At 43.6% G+C, this 22,662-nt stretch overlaps 1 protein-coding gene across 1 annotated transcript in view; it reads right to left on the minus strand.

Annotated features, from left to right (window-relative positions):
• scara5 (scavenger receptor class A, member 5 (putative)) overlaps window positions 1–22,297 on the minus strand; it is a 57,419-nt gene extending 35,122 nt beyond the window's left edge. Inside the window, exons 1-2 of the mRNA XM_070926035.1 lie at window positions 22,186–22,297; window positions 17,584–17,712 (exon numbers count right to left, since the gene is read on the minus strand). Coding sequence (XP_070782136.1) covers window positions 17,584–17,712; window positions 22,186–22,297 — 241 coding nt within the window. The remainder of the gene's footprint in view (window positions 1–17,583; window positions 17,713–22,185) is intronic.
• Window positions 22,298–22,662: the final 365 nt, after the last annotated feature.

The raw sequence follows: 22,662 nt of genomic DNA on the forward strand, positions 1-22,662 counted from the left end.
TAATCCAAGAATAGTTTCCAAATTTGCTGAAATTTGCCAGGGGGGGACCGCAGCGTGGTTCTGCTAGTTTAAAGTGCAGAATTACATTTCTTAACCACAGACGGTTTGGGGGCTGTGGGTTCTCACAGTTCAGGACAACTGTGTGCTATTAAGAGTGAAGACACATAAACTTATAATCGTCTTGTTGCCAGAACGCATTTGGACAGATTTTCCACCGCGTGTCTCACTTTGTTTCCTCTGGTTTCACTGCCTGAAGGAATAATCCATCAGCATTAGAAATCACTCCGTACTAATTGATGTCTGTTTTAACTGCTGCTCTGTTAACGCGGAGAGCTCTGCTTATACAATCCACCGAAACCACAGAGGTCACCGTCAGGTAACTGAATGGAGATTAAAGGCTTTTCTACGCACACGAACATTCTTAAAGCAGTAATAATGGAGTCTTTTGGTCACTTGGGGGCAGCAGAATAAGCTGTAAAACACGAAAAAAAAATAACTTTATAAGTACACGTCGAGCAGATATGGAGCAACATTAGCATTTATTTGGAGTTTGACGTTTCTCCAACATTCACTTTCCTTCAAGCTCTGTTTTTGCTCTCCGCTGAGGCAAATATCTGTCTCTTTAGTGGCCAAATGTTCCACTACGATAACAAGCTAGTTGATAACTTCATCAGTCTGCTAGTTTGGTGCTAGACAGGCATAGTGTATTTTCTGCTGGAAACGATGCTGACGGCAGTGAGACTGAACCGAGACGGCAAAGAGCTGACATCCTAAATCATGGCTCAAAAACACATTAATACCAAAATGAATGAAGAGTACATTCAATGTACTATGCAACATAACAAAAGAGACAAATGAGTATGTAGTGTTTGTGACCATTAACGGAGCAAAATTAAAGAGTGAGGAAAGTGAGGATGATGAGAAATGGACTGAAAGATGAGACGTATGCCTGACAAATCCATTTCAAACCACCCTCATTCTGGAGCCCAGCTCTGTAGGATGGGAAAGTCATCTCGCGTCTTTTCCATTTCCCTCCCATTGTTTCCTCGTTCTTTCACATGCGCACACACACACAGGCATGGCAGCAATATTCAAAACAGATTAGTCCCAAATTCACAGCTTTGAATTCTTCTGTGGAGAAGAGGACACTTTCCACTCACGTATCAAATGCTGAGAGAGCAGGCCAACACAACAGCTGGGCCTCAGTGTCTGTGGATTCTGCATTATCGGTTCAGTCCTCACATGGTCTACATGTGTGAACTTGCAGTGGACTGTGTATGTTGGTATAATTTCATGCGCTGTTCATTCAGCCTCAGAGAGATGGGATGTGGATGGTTGTGTATTTCTTTGCACAATGACAATCTGTATTTCTGTCAGACGTTCTCTCTCTCTGCAGTTCTTTCTCTCTTCACACACACACACAAAAGAAAACTTTGTGCTACACTTGTGAGGACTTTCCATAGCCTATATTAATTTCCTAGCCTCTTACAATACACGTAACATAAACCAAATGTTACCCTTGGACCTAAAGCCAATTCTTACCACCAAATATGCAATTAAGGAATGCAGGTGAGTCCCCAGACAGTCATATGTAAACTAAGGACCCACGCAGTCATGTTTCCATCACTTAATTTCCTGGAGACTTACCCTACCCCTAACCATAACCACTACTTGCCTAACCCTAACCCTAACCTAAACCTAAGCTTACTCTACCCTTAAACCAAGTCTTCACCCTAAAATTTTACAATTTATGTTATGGAGACTTGCAATTTGTCCCCAAAAGGAATGTGAGTCCCTACAATGTCACTGTGTGAACAGACTTGTGTCCCCACAACATGAGTAATACAAGACAACACACACACACACACACACACACACACGCACAGGCTGCAGATAAAGAGATAAATGAAGGCACCATGTTGTCTTTGGCTTTGCTCACAGAGGAATGCAGCTCTGATAGACCTCCCTCTGTCTTCTCTCTCTGCCTTGACCGTGACACAGTCCAGCCGGCCTGTCTCACTGGGAGACAGTGTGTGTGTGTGTGTGTGTGTGTGTGTGTGTTGTACTGTGTGTACTCAGAAGTGGATAAATTTGGGTTCAGGCGGCAGCTAAAAGAGTTGTATCCCGCGAGAGATTTTCTCGTCAAGACATTTGAAGTCTTTGGTTTGTTTGTTTTTGATGAGGTCTATTGATAATGTTTTACATTTCCCTGGAAGGTGATGCTAGCATACGTCATTGAAAACATCAGGGAACAATTGTGTGTAGCCGTATGGCACTAAATAAGTAGACTTCACTAACACATACACTAATTAAGTCGGAGGCATTAACAGCAATAAGCAGTACCTTTGTTACTTTACAGGTTTATCGACAATAGAAATATGACGGTGATGTTTTAATGACATCTCTTTGAGTTTACATTTTCTTGTGTTATAATTTCCATTTATATTATGTTTCATGAACTCCATATGCTTGATATTCATGTTTCCCATGGGACCATTAAAGTTTATTCTAATCCAGTATAATCTAACTAGGTCAGCACATCATCAGCATGAATCTGCTGGGGGTCTGCCCATGGTTCAATGGTGTATGAACTGTTGGTGTAAGTAAATAGCTTTACCCTTAACCTTGTCTGTCCCTCTAAATTACAAATTACATCCATCCCTGATTTGTGTTAAAAATGTTGTACAAGTCAAATGTCCTGCGGTGCTCTGCCTTCTGGCCCTGCACCCATGGTTACTAATCTCCCTGTGTAGCTCTCTCGCAGGCTTTTTAATAAAGTTACTTAACAGGAAGTATGCCTGCATCTGTGTGTGTGTTACCAAGGAACGAAAGCAGCTTCATTTAGCTTTAAAAGAACCCTGCCACTACAAACAGCCTTAGTGAACGCCCGGAAGGACTCACCAAAGTGATATTCAGTTTGTCAAATCAGGTTCATTTCTACAGCCCAATATCATATACTATACTATGTCAACTGGCTTTACGGGCCTACATCAGCAATGATTCCCAATAAACCCCAAACTGCAAGAAGATACCCTCCACAGACGGATGATGTGACTTTTTCGCAGCCAGTATTAATTACAAAAACAAAACCCCGAAGCTTTGCAATTACGAGATATTCAATAGACTCATGACTACTTTCATTTGCATAACTGTGTTTACAGCGACAGTAAGTGTCAAGTTTACAAAGTCCATTTTCTTTCTGGCTTCAAGCATTCAGCAACGACCACCGATAAGATCAGACATACTGTCACGTTTGGAAGAAGATTGTAAATGCACAAGCAGCATATGGTCAAATATCGAGCAACATGAACGTTATTTCTGTGCGGCAGAGTCGGCAAAGAACAAACCTCTCAAATGACAAACCCTCACGACAAGTTGCGTTGCAGAACTGGACATGGACATACCATATCAGACCTTTGAGTTTTCCTTATAAGGGAAGTTTTTTGAATGCATTGTAAAAAGCCTTAATTCCATGAAACTGTTTGCCTGTTGCGTGCCTGTTCATATAAAAAGGCTAAATGATAGCTCTTGCAGTTGCAGATCAGATCGTTCGCTAAGACTGAAGAGAAGATGAAAGTGTTTGAAAAGAGACGAATCTTCTTTTGTATTTTGTGATCTAGAAAAGCCATTTTCAGAACAAACCTCCCAAAATCTAAATGAAGGGGAGAATGTAACATGATTACTTTGATTATACATGTCCATTTATCTGTCGTTATCAATCCCCATGCTGCACAGTTTATGGTACAACCACTAAAAACACCTCAATGGAGAAGCATAATTGGGAAAAAGTCATTGTTTGCTCACAGGTCTTTCATCACCGGACCACCATGAAGGAGTCAGACATACTGTGACACAACGTCAGAGCTTCTACCGGCCTCCTCTTCCTCCCCCCTCCTCCACTGATATTGACTTTCCCACCTACACACAGACACGATAAGCGGGCTGACAGGGCGATGGTTTTGACTTTACTTCAGGCAGAACATCTTGTTGGACTCAAGCTTCCGCAAACATGTCACAATCTCCCAGTTGTCCAACCCAAACACAGAAGCAATAAAAAGCCAGAACCAACAGTTCTCATATGTTGAATCTGGTCTACGGAGTACCTGGAATGACCCTTCAGAACAAAGCAGAAATCAGGTTTTAAAACTCTCTTGAAACTATTCTTATGGGTTAATCAAGTCTGGGAAATTGTGCTTTGTTTTACCTGAAATGCAAATTACCCCTTTCGCGTCTTTCAACGCAACAACTTTACTTGTAGCTGCAACCACTTCAATAGCCATAGACCATGTAATGTAACTCTAAAATACAAATCCAGTTCAGTGCAGGTTCTATAATCGACCAGCCAGAGGTGAAAGTGATCTGACCTGGGAAGAGGATGAGAAAAATAGCAGCCTGGGGAAATGTTAAAACAGCTGGTTCTCAGTTAAAAATAGCCAATTTACCATATATGTCTGCAATGTCTGAGTGTGTATGAGGGGTCAGTGCTCTATTTGCAATGTACACACACCAGCTCTCTCACATATTCATGGCAGCCATTTTTTTTTTTTTTTTACTATCCCTCTAACAATAATAATAAAGTCATATATGGACACCACATCTGCCACAACTCTGTGTTTTCATGTGTTTGTGTGCAAGTGAGGGAAACAGAGCGATACCAGTCACCTTCAACCAGACAGAAACTGACCGACATCCTACTTGACTTTGAGGGGATGCCAGCGGCAGGAAGGAGGGAAGGAAATAAAGAAGAAAGAGTCTTTTTGTAGAACTGCAGACCTGAAAGTCTTCCAGCGGTGAATGAGAATGAAATTACAGGATCTTGAAATCCGACAGGGAACAACCTGCTTTCCTTGACATCACATCAAAAGGCGGCCATTAGGTAATCTTAAATGGGTGACTACAAAAGACTAGATTCATATCCGGAGTTAAGATCAATTACCACCAGCTGGCTTAAAGATGAAATGTGTGAGAGATAAAGATTCAATTGGATTATTGCAGCCAGCCTGCTGCTCCTCACCCATCAGCTCACTGTGGCTGCATCGTCTGGTTCCAATACTCCCTGCAATAATCCAAACTGACCCGCTGTCCAAAAAATGGCAAAAATGACCTCTGTCAGTGCTCATCTCACTGACAAACACATTGACAACTTCCTACTAAAAGTAAACTCATGTTTTGCCAGTTCGATGCTTTTTCATGTGAAGCTGCAGGAGTGGGAGATGCTCGGTTTGCATTAGCAGAGACTTGATTGGAATCACCGTCAAACTATCGGCAGAAATAGCCCGGGTTTTCCAGCGGTTCATACCAGGCTCGAAATCAACCCCCACCTCGGGTTATGTGTGCAGCGTTTCACTTGATCTTGCCCAATAAGAATTCAGAATCTCAACTAAAGGCACCGGGGGCACGGCGGGCATGGCCATCATGACCCCCGTGAAATTCCTGCCCTAATATTCACTCTCCTTTCAGCTCTGCTTCAGTCCCTTTCGCCGCTAAATGCTCCACTGCGTTCACCAGCTAGCTGCTAACATTGTCTGCCTGCTGTTTGGTGGGGGGCAGAAGTGTCACAGCTAATTCATCGGTGACTGTGTTTGTCTTAAAGCAGCTTCATGGAGACCGCTTTGCAACCAACCAGCGGTCAATCACCACAATAAAACAAATCACACCACATACTGGACACTACAATACACAAACAACAGGCCCACAACAAGACACAACAGCGCACACTGCCGAGCTCCAGCAGTCCAGCTGCAGAGCAAGAATGCACTTTGATTGTTTAGCGATGTTTGTTTGTTTCTACTGAAGGCCTGGACTGGAAACCAGAGGGAGCCGAGATACATTTATTATTGCTGACAGGGGAGGACGAAGCATTTCGTCTGACGTACTCGCGTGACTCTTGTTTGGCTTGAAGCATATCTGAATGTGTGAAGTTCTGCATGTTTGAAACGGTACAATGATGACTTACGTACTTTAACTGCTTTGATCAATAAAATCTACTTGTTTTATCTTGCAACATATTGTCTTGGCATGAATCAATTCAGTTTGAATGAAATGAATCTAAAACTGAATCAGGGGACTCAACAACAATGATTTACTTTCTGAAAATAGCCTCGTTTGTATTTTCAAGGTGAACTTATTTTTAAGCGTGAAGTTAAACTACTGTTAAACATTCAAAACGTGTTTGAAAAGATTTCGTTTAGGATCCAAAAAATGTATATTAGTGGTTGGAATCAAAGGGCGACACAGCTATTTGTTGCCGAAGCTCACAATACTATCAAAAGAAAATGCTCTTGCAGTTATTTCATGCAAACTACAACAACACAACATCAATTCTGTGTAACTGGTTAGGAAACATCACCCTGACGGGACAAAACATTCTCTAAAAAGAAGGCTAGAGCTGAACAATTAGTCGATTAATTGTTTGAAAATCTGCAATCATTCTCATTACAGATTAATCATTTAAGCCATTTTTCAAGCACAAAATGCCAAACATTAGATGGTTCCAACTTCTCAAATGTGAGGATTTGCTGCTTTTCCTCGTCTTTGAAACAGGATTTTTAAAGCGAGGGTGTCAGATGAGCATGATAGGGTGAGAGAGCGAGAGCTGCAAGAAATCCAGCTGTAAGGATTTCGGTGCTATCAAGGCCAATGTGACCCCCAGAAACGTGCCTGCTGTTTTTTTTTTGCGGTACGTGCAAACCAAACTAAATTAGCAAAAACGTTAATAGCTACATTAATTACTATGACATATAATCACTGTACGCCGCCTGCCCAGCACCAGAACGGACAAAGTTAGCCACTAGATGATGGCTTCAATGGGTGGACAGATACACAAACCACATTTCCAAATAAATGTTGGAAAATAGTAAACATGTTAGGCACAACAACTTTGTCAGACTGTGGGTTTGTCGTGGTGGATATCTCACATTAACATATCAATTATTGAATAATACAGTTTTCGTTATTTGAAATTCAGATGAAAGGTTCTCATCTTTTAAAAGGGTGAATAGGAAGAAGACAGGATTTATGGGAAATGTGGTCTCAATTACGGCAAACCACCGCCGTCACATACAATCTGACAGTCAAAATGTGATCTCTTCGGTTAGACTAATATAAACACGGTTTCGCAATTCATTCGACAGTGTGAGGTGTAAGGTTCTTTCCTGCAACATGGCTCCATCTGAAGAAAACCGAGCTCTTTTGTCGTGTTTCGCTGGGAGTGGCACCACCCACGGTCACAACCCTGCAAGCAACCACACATAACCGCTATCATTGGTTAAACGGCAGAGTCCTCGCAGAATTACACGACATGTAATATAAATATATTTTCTAAACGGAGCTGTTGAATTTTAGTTTCAACGTGGTGGATGTAATTTCTGCCGGTTTCTTTTGTTTATTTGGCCATTTCATGGAGGGCTAGACAACAACGCCACTACACTCTGCAGTCATGTTGAAGTGTCTCTCCGGGGGGGGGGGGGGGGGGGGGGGGGGGTGTGTGTGTGTGTGAAGTTCAGCCAGCTGTAACTCAGCTGCAGGAATGTCCAAATGAAGTGACAGCGGTGGCGGAGGCGGCGGGGTTTGTTTGATTTCTAAGCGTGGACTCTGTCTGATGTGGCAGACATCAAAGTGAGGCTCTTGCTGTGAGAGGCTGAATGACTTAATAGGTGCGCGAGCGTGTGTGTGTGTGTGTGTGTGTGTGTGTGTGTACAATAGAAGTACCTGTTTTCTGCCTCCTGTTGGGTGTTGGAGTGACGTTGGGGGGAATTTCAATGAATGGCCTCTCACCACTAATATCCCAGTCCTAGGTTCCTCCTACTCCCTGCATTTAGATTAATAAATGCCATAAAAAAAAAAGCTATTATATAGATATTATTAAGATTTTCTAATTTCTTTGATTCTTAAACCCTTTGTTTTACTGGTTGATTTGAAAAGTACATTTACTATGAATAAAACAAAAAAAGGAGATATAACACCAAAAATAAAAAACACAGGATTTGAACCTGCTCTGATTCCCTATTTGATTATTACATGAGTAATCTTAGTAAACACAAGAGTGAATCAGGTTAAACCTTTAGTAAAGATGAGCAAAAATGCTTATTTTTCATCTATAAGTTAAAAAAAACCCCAATAACAAAATGTATGAGAAAATACGTGTAATTAAACACAGTAAGAGCCTTGAAGTCTCGACTTAAGTCCTGGCCTGTTTACCTACAAACATCTTGATGCACTGACTCACTTTCCTGCTCAGAGAAGCACTATGTTGTCTGCTGCAACGCACCAAAGCTGCACGGTTTTGTCACCCAACTCAACCGGTTTACAGCAGCCACAAAGTACACAAAACTGTAACATGGATGCGAACAAAGCAGAGAGAAAATGTTTCACTTCATGGGCCATTTCAGCCATTAAATCAGTTGAGGGTTAATGCCTGAAAGACTCTTCTGTGCAATGACTAACGACAGGGACCAAACAAACAAGCATTTCCTTTTTACGTCCCTGTGGAGTTTTGGACCCCTAGTAACCTGATGGAGCAGTGGTTCCATCAGGTTTGCGAGTATGTGACTGACACGATAAACATCCCTGCCAATGTTTTAACACCATTCCAGCAATCGACAGTCGGTGGCAATAATGTGGCAGAAAAATGCAGCGAAGAAGACTTGACAGCTTTGTTTGGAAGAAAACTCCGCAGGACACCTTCAAAGTGAACATGCTTATACTCATAATCTGCTCACAGCATCGCTTCACATGAACGCACAACGGTGGAGGGCAGTAGCTTGCGTGTTAATTGCTATCACCACGTCACGGTTTATTGTCCCAATATGACACTTCCCAGGAAATCACGTCTTTCAAGCTTGCACGAGGTGTTAGGCGTCTGATCACCCCCCCTGTTATTCAGGATCGCTCGGCAGAGTGGACCTTTCCACACATCGAAATGTTACGACTTTTAGAGACGTTGCATTTTAATTTGTTTTCCTCACGTTTCCGTCATTTGTCTAATTCTGCCGTTCCCAGTTGTCATTCTACCAAACACAGTTGGAGACTAACAACCACTCTGCGCTGAGATGCCAGCTCTCGTAATTTTGCATTGTTGAGCGCCACAATTAGCTTGATGAAACTCCCCTGCAGTGTGTGTGTGTGTGTGTAACAGACTTGAGTGCAGCCTGCCCAGAGTCTTTGGAATCGCTTGTTGCTTAATTAGTCTGCTAGTAAAACAGAGAAAAAGACGCTTAAAGGACTAATTCTGGCGCCTGCTATGGTGCTCTTGAAATCCCTGAAGCTTTAACCCCCCCCTCCTACAGATAAAAAAAAAAAAGAAAAAATCACTGTAGCCGTTTATGGAGGGCTGCATCAATGAAGCACGCTGCTTTTATTTGTGTTGGAGTTATTTACACACTGCAGTGTTCCACTTTATTGCCTCTCGTGAACTTATTTGGCTTGAAGCTGGACTGAATGCGTGAGTGTTTACAACTTATTATCTTTCGGAGCAAAAAGGTGTCAGCCAGGTATGATCAGGTCTAGCACTCTCAGAACGGCTGTCATTATTATAAAGAAAAGTGAGCGAAAAGTGATATGAAGGAAAATCCAGCCGAGGAGAACGAAGTACCAATGTTACCTGCGAACACGGAAGTTATAAAACCGACAAGAAGTGTAAATGTATTGTCATTCATCGCTCTTTGTTCCACTTTGTTTCTAGCACTTCCCTTCCCTTCCTGAGGGGGACACGAATGTCTCCATATGCCATCCACAGGGCCATCGCTAAAAAAAGCACTAGCATGACATGTTTTTCTCACGTATCCTGTCATTTCCAGCTGTGAAAGCCGCAAAAAAAATTCAATCCAGCTATCGTACGAACGTTTGTATGTGAGTGAATGAAAATGTGCAATCAGCTGAACTACAGAAGAGAAAATATGAACCAATGTGGAAAAAAAAAAAAAAAAAACGTATTTGAGAGATTGATTAGAATTTAGTGAGTTGTTGTTGTTCTCTGCTGTCAGAAATATTGGCCAGCCATGATGACAGCACTCTAATCATTGCAATATTTCTCTACTGAGTGCAGAGCTTTGCCTCAAAGCGACATAAAAATTCTTTGCAACACTGGACCTTCTCCAGACGGTTTTCTATAGAGAGGACCATGACCTTCGGTACAGAAACTCATTAGAAAAGGCTTTATGTTCTCAGAGCCCCTGGGACTGTGTGCACATGTCACATACATGGCTAAGTGTGTGTGTGTGTGTGTGTGTGTGTGTGTACAAGTATGTATGTGTGTGTGTGTGTGTGTGCTACATGTGACTGTTTGAGTATGTGTACTGTATCTATGTATAAGCACGTGTTCCTCCATAAAAGCACCATAAAAGTTTGTGCGTTCGTGTTTTTTACGCATGTGTCTGTACGCGTGTGTGTGTGGGTGTGTGTGTGTGTGCGTGTGTGTGTGTGTGTCTCTTTGCATTCACGTTTGAGTGCACATCATCTGTGCATGTATGCGTCCCTGTGTCTCAGAATCACACTTTTGGTGTGCATGTGTTTTTATTGGCATTCATATTTGCACTCCTCAACATATATGTGAGGGTTTACGTGGGTGTGTTTTTGTGTCTCTGCATGTATGTGGACATGAAAAAGTAAGTGTGTGTGTGTGTGTGTGTGTGTGTGTGTGTGTGTGTGTGATGGAGGATTTACTCTCCTGCAGACAAAGTGTGTTTGGGGAAGGAATTCACCCGAGTCGAACATAAACAGGCCAAGATCAGAAACACCTTATCTTGCGCAGCAAAAAAATGCTGATTGTTTCCACAAAGATGTGATTTAAGAGCTTTAAAGTTGCTCTTGTGGCACTTTGTGGTGTCAGATTTACCCTCTTAACGTTTTTCTGTGGACAAACTTAGCCGGGCACATATGGTCTACATTCAAGACAGGCTGTTATCTTGTATCATGTTGTGAAAGAGTGTGCGCTTTCTTAAACAACCACAGAGGAGCGAAAGAAATCTAAAGGTTGTGGTTTTGGTAAAATGAGCCAGTCATTGTTTTTCTAATGCTAAGGTATGTCGACGTCCTCCACCTCGCCAGTGTCCCACAGACCTAGAGGTTTCTTATGGGAGAGAAAGAATCCTCTTCAGCAAAGTATATCATGCAGGGCTGGACCAAAAATATGTACACAGAATTCGCTAAATGTGGGGAAAGACAGCGCGTCCCACAAAGAGAGGGGACTAGTGAAACTTTGATCCTCTGCCCAGAACTGAGACTCAGGTTCGAGTTACATTTCTCAAGCGTGCAGCATTTTCCTGCACTTTCTGCAGGACTTTCAGGAGCTTGTTTGCCTAATAGGTTATATATATATTAACAATTATATGAAAGACGTTTTGTGTATTAACAATATATGAGGTGAAGAAGAAATGAGCGACATAAGAATTTACTTTACCCAGGCAGAAGGGAAACTCTGAGGTGTTCAACAACTTCAGTGTCGCTGGCAGCTTTTTAGCAATGATAAAAACAACACGTCAGACGTTGGAGTAGAAAACCACACTTGTGGTTGCAGCAGTAAACGCTCTGATTTGGGGCTTACAAGATAATCCATGTTGGTTCGGGATGAGTTGGGTCCAATTTTTTTGGGCACCATCAAAAACGAATATTATTCAGAAGGCTCATACTCTTGCTGCCAACAAAAAAAAAAAAAAAAAAAGATCATACTATGCCATGTTTTGCTAGCTAGTTTTGCTTAACTAAGTTTTGCTCATAGAGAAGTCAGGGTTAATGCTAATAACTAAAAACCCAGCCTTGGAAAATAGCCTTTCTCACCAGTATGTTGTGTGGCTCGCTTCACATGTTTGCAATGTTTTCAGACAGCAGAAATAACAACGAAATAATTACTTTAGAAGTAGAGCTTTGGTGAATTTTATGGACATGGACAAAACTGAGTTACGTAATTACGTAACGACATAGTTACCTGCACTGTCGCCCTTGTAAATGTCATTTTTTTTCTGTGCTAGCAAAGTAATCGTCGTTCGACGTTTGCGTGGACGAGAAAACCTCAGGAACGCGCCTCATTTTGCCAGAAAGGCCGGTGAAAGAAATTCTGAATTCGAGACTGCATTGAGATGCAGAAGCTAGTGGAGCGGGAGCTGGACAGGAAGCGACTTCTCAGGTCTCTGTGGAACACTGCCAGTACGGGTTGCTATAGCAACAGAGTGTTCGACTGGAACCAACCGCCGGTGTCAGAGTAGTGACCTAAGAATAATCTGCTTTCATTAGAACCAAAACGGACTTTAGCCGCTGCAGGAAAAGTTGATGTAAAACACAAACATAGTTACGACAACGAATGCATGACCAAACCCGGTTACTACAAAGACCAGAGCCCAAAATAACCCCGAGCTGCTTCAGGGCCCAGGGCCTATTGCCTATTTCGGCTTGGCAATAACATGCCTGTTACCTACACAAAGACACAAAGTCAAGCTCAAAGATTTCATGGCTTAAAAGAAGAATAACAAACCCACCATCATGTTTTCCAGCAATTAAATGGCTGAGGAAAAGAGCACAACCATGCCAAACCTGTAAGCTGCATGTTCACTCCGAACTGGAAAACATGACTCAGTTGCACCTACAGTATAAACTGATGAGAGGCATGTAGGCCATGTTTTAAGATCTGCAGCATGTGGGAGGAAAATAACCCTGTAAACATAAGAGGCTCATGTCTTCAGTCCTACCTGTAAAATACTACAGGTGTCTATAATAACTTTCTTTTGTGGATATACTGTATAAATGACAGGTGGATGTAAATCTCTGAACTAATTCTTACACATGTTTACTCTCATGACCAAGACCATATTTTGCACCATCCCCTATGATGATAGGTGGGGTAATAGACCACTCCAGCTCATAAACACAGATATAAAATGTGTAAATCCTGCTTAAACCTCCGGTCCTGAACACCCAGGCAGTCTAAGCTCTGTCTGCAAGGCCATATGTGGGCCGATCTCTGGCTATTAGATGTGTTTTCTGAGCGTTTTACACAACCTGTTATTCTGAGAACCGGCTCCAGATGTAGCGCAAGGTATTTGTGGCAATGTCTGGCCAAAATGCAACCAAAAACATCTCAACCCTCCAGAGGGTTTTTTTTTTTTCAAGGGATCTACGGCTAGGACTTGGTCAAAATAAAAACGCTAAGAAATGTGAGGAAATAATCCAGTGTGGTTCTTTTAACAGTCCTGATCTGGAATATTTCATAGACTCTAGAGTTGTCTTTCAATGCACATAGAGATCCTGTTTAGAACCGTATGAGCACAAAAACTATTCTAGACCAAGAAGAACCAACTGTTTTGTTTGGAGAGCCTTTTGCAATATTCAACGTGTGTCCAACACCTCTCCGACCTACTCCTCTTTCCCGTATTGGCAGTAATGTTTCACAGTGCCTTATCTGTTAAAACACAAATGGCATACAGGAATCAGAATATAACCGATGCACGTAACATAGGCCCAATGCAAGGACACAACAGGCAGAACAGGTGCACTCAGAGAAACACCCTACATTCTGCAGCTGATTCTTTTGGCGTTAATATTAATGGAGAGGCAAAAGAAAAAGAAAAAAGAAGAGCAGCAGCTTTAGACAAAACACTGCATCTGGTTTCTGTTTTTTTTTTTTGAGAAAAGTTGAGAAAAGTTCACCTCTTTAGAGTCACCATCTCATGTGATGGGAACCAATCAACTGCAACCATGAGGAGGTGTGGTTTCCTGCCACACAGCCAGATACTGTTAGAATGAAGCTTTCTCAGCCTTTCTGTTTCAGAGAGAGGTGTCCATGATTACTGATTGGACTGTCTTTGGATTCAAGACGCAAAAGTTGAGGAAGCTCTCAATTTATGCGAATGTATTCTGACGGGGGGGGGGTAGCAATCTAGAGACAACCAGCGGCTGTACCATTCAATATGATATATCTTTAATGAGCTGACAGGACCTGAACAAAGAAAGCGATGCGTGGAAACCAGGAAAAAAAATGACTGCTCAGTCAGACCGGAGAATGTGTATTCTGTGTCATGAGAGGTCAAGAGGAAGCATGCTGATCTCAGTCTGTACGTGTGAACGGTAAAGTGTTACTCACTCAGGCACTTACTGAGGTCGGCCCACGGGGTTTCTGGGAAGTAAAGTCTTCAAAAGTTACATCATGCCACCTTTTTTTGGGCAGACCAACGTGAACAGTCGTCTAGTGCAGTTTTAATGCTAAAGAGTCCTCCCCTTGAGCCGCGTCAGCCAAAACAAGTGCCTACGAAAGACGAAGGTTTCTCCAGCGGGCGCCTTTGAGATGATAAAAGTCTGGGTTCTGGCTCAAAGACATTTCCAGGCACTGGCTATCGTGGGGAACGGAACATGTGACCTTTCACTCTCGCCGCTGCCTCCTGATCAGAGCTGTGAGGGCTCTGTCCTATCTGCACAAGAGATAAGCTTGTAGAAACAATGGCCTGACAAAGCAGCTCTCGACCTCCTGCTGAATGGAGCTGGATTCATCTGGTTCTTTCGAAAACACTACGTGATGCTTATCATGCCATGAACGCTGGCGGTTTCAGCCGAAGATGAGGCTCCGCGATCCTGCTAGCAATGAAATATGGACGCGTTCGAATGCATGGGAGGCGTCGGCCCGAGACGTTTGAAGTTTGGGAGAAGGCCAAGGAGGCAACGTAAGAGCTGGGAAAAAACACAAAAAGTCAAGCGAGAACTCAAACAAAAAAGCAAATGTGGATAACACAGAGTTGAATCTGTGTTGGCGTCGGAAAAAAAAAACTGGCAGGCGCCGCCGCGAGCGTGTTTGCGCGCGCACTCGCATGAATGTGTGTGTTGCGTCGCGCGTGAGGCGAAGGGGCCTCCCGTGCAGTCGCGCTGGAGCCACTCAGCTTTTGGATGGCCGGCGTTTCATTTAAAAGAGAGGCCGGTTGAAAAGCCCGGTTTGATTGCTTTTCTAAAACAACCTCATCTAAAAAGCCTTAAATAACCAAATACCTCTGTGACGACGACGAGGCCGTTCCAAACTCTTAACTGCACACGCGGCCACATCCACTTAATGGCACCAGCCGTGTGGTTACGGCATGAGTGGGTAGCTCAGGGGAGATGGGGTCTTGAAATGAAATTAGGATTAGTGAGAGCGGTGGATTCCTCCAGGATCCTGCTGGTCTGAAGCCAGGCTGCTCTTAAACCTGTTTCTGGGTCTGTCACTCCTCTTTCTAACTCTATCTGCCTTCATTTTGTCTGCCCCTCCCAACTTCTTCCCTTCTCTCTCCGTCTCTATCAGCCTCTCTTTGTCTTGCTCTCCTCTAATAACAGAGTTGACATTTACAAGGAGGCCACAGCAGGGTTCGTAGAGGCTAGTAGCCATAAAGTCTCACACACCTTCAAATCACACACACATACACAGACATGAGTGAATTGGCCAGGAGGCTACTGTGGCATCACGCCAGGGTTTTTCCAAATGAACCAGGAGGAGGAGGAGGAGGAGGAGGAGGAGGAGGAGCTGCAGCGGTGTAAGCTCTGAAGACGCTGGAATTTATTATGGCACTGTGTCACAGACGGAGTGATATGAAATAACAACAGCTAATGCTAATTTCCATAACTCACAAGACCAAATTTCCACATTACTGTCTCGCTTGTTTCGTGCCAGTCACCGAGACATGTGACACGTTTGGAAGGCGTATTGTTTACGCCTCCAAGTCGAGCTTTGGAAGTTAGCAAACGTGGTTTGGGACTGGTTGGTGGTTTCCATTTTTGTTTTTTAACCACTAGAGAAATGTTTTGGTGGGTGAGTGAATGACTGCTCTCCCTCCTTTATTACATAATGTACCAGTGACTGGTCCCTGAGCAAGGCACTAGCAACTTTTTAGCCTTTTTAGTCCCAAGCTTTAAATATGTCGCACCCCGGGGATCAATGAAGTATTTCTGATTCTGATCACTTGAAACAGCCGCTAGCTCGAGCATGACGGCACGATTCAAAGCAAGAAGACTAAGAGAATAACCGCTGGAATGAGGATGGTGAGATGTGGTCAAAAGCCCAAAAACAAGCGAGTAAGTGGACCTTTAACTTCTGCTGCAAGCAAGCTTCAAGCTTAACTTAAGAGACAGTTTCTAGCTCATCGCGTCCTTCGTCTAATAAAGCTGACCAAGATATTAGGCTCAATTAACGAATGTGGCTGGGATTCGCTTCACTGGTCGTTACTGGTTACTGGTCTTACTGCTCACCCTCCTTGTTGCTGCTGTACTGTAGCATGACCGGCTGTGACTGGTGACCACAGCCTCACAGCAACGCAGCTCGTCCCTGACGACTTTCAAAGGCAAACCATGACATCACTGGCCTGAACTGCTTAGTGTGTCTTGGTGGAAACACTAGAGGAGGGCCATTATTTAACACCCAATGATGAGGTACCAAGGGAGAAGAGTTGAGGACCCGCTCTTACAGTGACATGTTTAGACTGGTCACAACCCAAAACGCATCAAAATCGGGGCTAAACGCTGGCATGGCATGCTAAAAATGCACCATCCAATCACCAAACGGAGTATCATTTAAGCACTAAACCCCACTTCCTGAACTTTTCTGGCAGTTTTGACTTCATCTACAGTCAAGAGAGACGGCGAATGCTGAAAGCCGAACCCTCACAGACCGCACAAACCACATCATCGAGGCCTTGATCGCCTAGAGAATCAGTTGTGAGGCCAACTTATGAATCAGTTCTAAAGGTGTGGCTGGGGGGGGGGTTCCGTCACCCTGAGAAACGGTCTGTACAGTGAAATCCTCTGCAGACCGAAACCTGGCTCTCCCGTAAGAAGGAGCCAGCCACTGCCACGCTTTATCACTTCTCCGTCTTTCCTGTAGCCGTCCGAAAGGTCAAGCTCGATCTCCTTCCGAAACCGCTGTGACATGTGCAACTTCACGCGTGGGAGTAAAGTCTGAACCTCTGAAAGCACAGAGGTCAGTCGTGCACCGGACTTGGAAAAGTGATTTCACCATTCGGATTAGAAAAACGTCCAAGGGGACAGAGTGAAGCTACAGATACAGAGATCGGTGCTACTTGAAACGTCGTATTACAAACTTTAACAGGTATAGCAGTAAAATTCTCAAGTGAGTAAAGTCAATGAAAATCACCAGCAGGACTTTACATTACTGAAGTTTAGGTTAAGCTTCAACTGATTTGTTTATTCATTGCGTGTGTGTGTGTGTGTGTGTGTGTGTGTGTGTGTTCTCACTGCTAAACGAGAACAGACAGTTTAAGAGGGGGGTAAGGTTTCAGACCACTTCCCAGAGTGTTACCATAGACTTAACATAAGTGGGGTTTTTTTTTGTGTGTATACATGCATGTGCGTGTCCTTCATTACAGTCCAACCTTGAGGGAGGCTGATGTCATCTGCAGAGCGCTGAGAACTAAAGACGGACGACATGCCCTCTTTCTCAACGCACACAGCGCAGCAAACTCCATGTCTTTTTCTTACTCTCTATTGCGCTGTCGTCTTTCTCTGTTTCTTTCGTTTACTCCGTCTTTTCCCTTTCTCTCCGGCCGAGGCTGGACAAAGTCCCGTGGAAGAGCTGAAAGATAAATCCACTCACACACACACACACACACACACACATCCTACCTGCCAGGCAGAGCCCGAAGATGGTGAGGAGAACCAGGATGTAGAGGGAGACGATGGCATACTTGATGGCCGAGAGGGAGTTGAGGTGACCGCAGCACTGGTCCTGCTTCCTGCGGCGCTTACCAGAACCTGACGAAGACAGCAGTGGGGGAGCGTGGCTTTTACAATGAACAGTGTTTATTAACGGCGTTTGAACACTTGTCGGAGCTTTTGCCCGTTACTAAACAAAACCGGTCCTCTGAAAGCTCGTTATTTGGTGGCTGACATTTACTGGTACAATGACATACTGCAGCATGAAAACAAAGTAAGATCATGCAGAAAACACTTAATGACTGCAGTGCACGCGATCATGTTTTTTTTTTTTTTACCTCATAGCACACTGTAGAGAATGCACACGTGACAAACAACAGCAATATTAAACACATTTCTTGGTTTACTGGTTTTAAACGGTCTTACTTGCATCCTAACAAATACAAAATTAGATTGGAAATGATGTATGCATTTGGCAAAGCCAAGCAGTTTATACGTTACTGTCTGAAAGCCAATGACGTACATCATGACACACACACACACACACACACACATAAATTCATACAACAGAATTCACAAAAGTGGAATCACAAAAAATACGCACGCAAACTCACTGAGGAGCAATTGCTATAATTCATGTCACCACTTAACACTCCTCCCAGGGTCGAACAGATGTTGCAGAATTAGTCTTGATAAAACTGACACAGCGCTGTTTATGTATGCTGGAAGTGTTTTTTCCTTGTGTGTGTGTGTGTGTGTGTGTGTGTGTGTGTGTGTGTGTGAGATAGCTTGGCAGGAGGCAGGGATTAGGCTGTTGATGCTGAGAGAACATTCCCTTCAGGTCAAGAGGATGAAGCGATTTTTCGATGGGTTGTGCTGCAGTCACATCTGTCATCAGTCACTGGAGTAGGAACGCGGTTATTACTTTTAAAATGTTTTTTTTGTTTTTTTTTGGAAAACGGCACGTAAGTGTACCGTTTGTAAGTAATTATCCTCCACATTGTTAAAGAAATGTGTGTGCGTTCCGCCGCGTTAGCACTGAGTAACACTGGACAATATGTTTTTCTAACGTAAACCCTGAACCCTTACAAAATCATTTTGTTAATTGCAAGTTGAATGCTATAAAACTCTATGCCTTGGAAGAAATGCTCGGTTACTAACGCGACTTAGCCAGGCATGGTGACGTTGGGAGGTTATATTGGAACAGACAAACAAACATTCCTTGGACTTTAATCTTTTTGTTTTCAAATATGCAAAAAAAAAAATTTTTGGTTAGTGAGTATTTGCTACTGCTAACCTCTTCGCAATGTTGAGAAGATTCCAAAGCCTAGCTACAGATGCTGAGGTACACTACGACTGGATTAAGGGAGGGGTTTTGGTCACTGTGTCATTCAAAAGTCTGCCTTAACACCGTACCAGTGGTGTCGAACCCGTTTTCAGGAGACGGCTGCTCAAGACTGACTGTGTGCGGCGAGGTGAACTGGATGGATAGATGAAAAGCTAAACGTCTCCTTAAGTCAAGGAAAAAGGGCCCAGGGAGGGGATGTGAAATACTGTCTGAACAGACAGGTGGCTCTGGGAAATCAGAGTGGCCACGTGCCATGAACATGATAAATCATCATACCCGCTGGGACACTGCGAGGTTATAATGAGATTCTATCTTCCTGTGAAACAAGTCATGACGTTGGCTTGAATCCGCTTTTTAAACATAAACACTGATTTTTGCAGCGCGGCCTCCCGACAGCATGGTTTCATTTGGACCGTGACAATCTGTCAGTGGACACTGGCGGACTGTTACTGATGCACACGCGCGCGCACTTCCCCCGCTATGATGAAGAACACACACACACACACACACACACACACACACACACACACACACACACACACACACACTCCTCCAGATTAAGACAAACACAGCTGGCTCAGATGTGCGTGTGTCACATGGTTGGAATGTATAGAAACAGAACTTGCGCTCAAAGCTGGCCTGCCTCTTAAATTCAACTCATGCCGAACTTCAAAACACATTTTAAGGACGAGACAAACAACCGACATCATACAAACACCTTCATAAAACAGAGAGGGAAATAAAACCAGCAGTCTGGAGCTTGGGGGGGGGGGGGCGGGGGGGCGGGGGGGGGGGGGGGGTGATCACAGTTTTCTGTCTTCTGATGTTTCTTTCTCCAGCCTCGGCGCACAACGTGTTTTTTTTTCCCTTCCAAGACTTGGATGAGAAGATCGATTTAATACCACTTTCATTTCTATGCCTTAAGTGTGGAGGTGATTAGCTTAGCATAGAGGCTGGAGTTGGACATTGTGACTGTTTCGTTGCCAGGAAACAGCTTGTAACTCCCCCTAAAAACACAAAGGTTGTTTGACTGTTCTTGTTCTGATTAAACAACCACTTTAGGAGGTGCTGGTAGGCGTTATGTTTGAACTATTTAAAAAAAAAAGAAAAAAGAAAAAAGGGTTTTCATCGCAATTTCCAAAAGCCCAAGCTGACAAATTGCTTGTTTTTATTCTGTTTATAATGATATAAAACAAATTCTGACATTTGAGCAGCTGGACTTAAATGATCCATCCATTATCAAAAGTTCAATTGTTTGTCCACCGACAACTTTCTTTCCCCATTTCTTGAGGGTTTTGTTTCACTGTATTTTAACTGCTTTATATAGCTCTGCGTGTTATGTATCAATACTGTTGCATAAACCCAACTAACGCTTATGTCTGTGATCCTCACGGAAAAACACAACGCTGGTGAAAATAAGAGGACAAGAGCCTTTCGAAGACGTTCAGGGAGGCTTTGGCGCTTTCCCAACTGGCATCGGAGAGACAGGAGAGTCAATAATTGCACTGCTGTATGTTCCCTCTGACTCATGTCTGTCTGGTGATGGTGCTGTCAACACGCTGCACTGTTTAGACAAAGAGACAGCGAATTTAATAGGCAGATTAGACGGGGGATTAGCAAACCTGGAGGCTTATTTTATTAGTAAACTTGGGGGTGCAACAATACATTCTGACCCATTTGTTTTTTTTTTTTACACATATCCCGAGTCTGTTTGTTCCCAGCAATGTGAGTCAGTGGCTGGCACTGTCCGTGTGTATATGACTGTTTTCGGTGAGATTTAGTGAATTTGCAGGGACAGGGCACTGCTCCTTACACTTTAAACTCTCCAAATCAAATGCACGTGGTGCTTGGAAAGTGCCACAGATTCCATAAAAGTCAGGCACCGACTCTGTAATTGGCAGGTGGTGGTGGTGGTGGCGACATTACGCGTGTGAGCACTGAACTCACCGTTTCCCAAACAAAACAACAGAAGATGCTCTAAAAAAAATTATCTAACCAACTAACAAATGAATTGCGATGCGCTGCTACAATTACTACACACAAGTGTGACCGTGGTGGAGAGGATGGATACCACCTCATTGCCAACGGATAAACCATGAATGTATAATAAGATCTGGAGGCAGTTCCTTGGGGGCTCGGGGTCTTTGCCCATGATTCAAAGTGTGTTTAACTCATAACGCACGCTGTCCCTGCAGTTGTGGGAATCGCGGCCGGATCGCACTCTCATAGAGACGTCCTGAGTGCTCGGTTTTGCTCGTCTCTGCTACACCCCAACCCCCCTGGTTGGCAATATCTCCTCTAATTGAACGAGGTGTGAAAAATGCCGCAGGATTAGACAAGTTGGATGAGGAGAGTCTTTCTGATGTGTGAGGCCATTGTCCACTTTCCATTAAAATGTCAACAAACTCTCCAGTTAATGTTCGCTTAAGACTTTCCCACCAAACTCACGGAGTCCAGGGTCGAAACCTGAGAACACCACAGGGTCAACTGTGGATTTGTTGCAGCTGCACCTGTACACACACACACACACACACTCACACACTCACACTCACACACTCACGCAGATGTTGCTCCTGGACATTCCTGGCTTTCATAGATGGCCATAGCGAGAGGAGAGTGAATGCCAAGCGGTGACAGCATTGCCTCTTCTTGTGTGTGTGTGTGTGTGTGTGTGTGTGTGTGTGTGTGTGTGTGTGTGTGTGTGTGTGTTAGCGTCCTTGACTGAGTCTGTGTTGGTTATTAGTGTGTGTGTGTGTGTGTGTGTGTGTGTGTGGGAGTTTCTGTGTACACCCAGAAAAAGTCCCTTTCTGAACAGCCTTCTCTGCCTACACACTCACACGTTTGTGAGGTTCACTATTTCTTGGATTTTACTCTGGGAATTTAGAAAAGTGTTGAAAACAAATCAGTAACAGTACCAGACATTTTTTAAATTTCAGTTTGCAATGCAACAAATGTGTAGGTTAACTATTTTTTTTTTTTACCTACTTCAAGGAATTCTGGTACATAAACAACAGTTCATTTGACAAACGTTTCCCTCCTGCTTCTATTAGCAGAAAGCATTCAGAGGAGGACAGTGCATGCAGAATGAAATCCAGATGAAAAATCGGTTTAAACCCAATCTGCTCCTTTTGGAAAAAAAAAAAGAAAAAGAAATTGTTTTTTCTCAAAAAGGAAACCAACAGGCCTTCTGTTCAGCTTCCTCCGGTCAGACCCTCCTTCCTTACCTTCGTCACACAGGTTGAGTTTGGACAGGTTGCGTCCGTCGTAGGCCTCCTCATACATGGAGCCGCTCTCTCGCTCTTCATATGTGCTCAGATACATGGCCTTGTTCTCCATCGCCGCCCCGGCTGAAGAGAAAAAAAAGACACACACAGCGTGATCCACCTTAACCAAACCCACCAGCTCACACCGACCGTCGCAAAATAACCGAGAACATGGGTGACTCTTCTCGGACCACAATGCCAAAACGCTGCGAATCACACGACAACAACCAGATCTCAGCCAAATGAATCTTTTGGAAGAATGATGTTCAATGTCTCAAGTACAGCTCCAGAGATTTGGGGAATCTAAGACATAAGAATTGAACTCCCCGAAGCCGTGTAGTAAGGTTTAGGGTTTAGGGGTTATGTGATGTATCAGCATCAGTGAGGGTCCTTACAGATATAGAAGTTCAAATGTGTGTGTTGGTTTTCACTGGTGCC

This window comes from Enoplosus armatus, chromosome 19 (genome assembly GCF_043641665.1).
Source record: "Enoplosus armatus isolate fEnoArm2 chromosome 19, fEnoArm2.hap1, whole genome shotgun sequence".
NCBI classification, from domain to species: Eukaryota; Metazoa; Chordata; class Actinopteri; order Centrarchiformes; family Enoplosidae; genus Enoplosus; species Enoplosus armatus.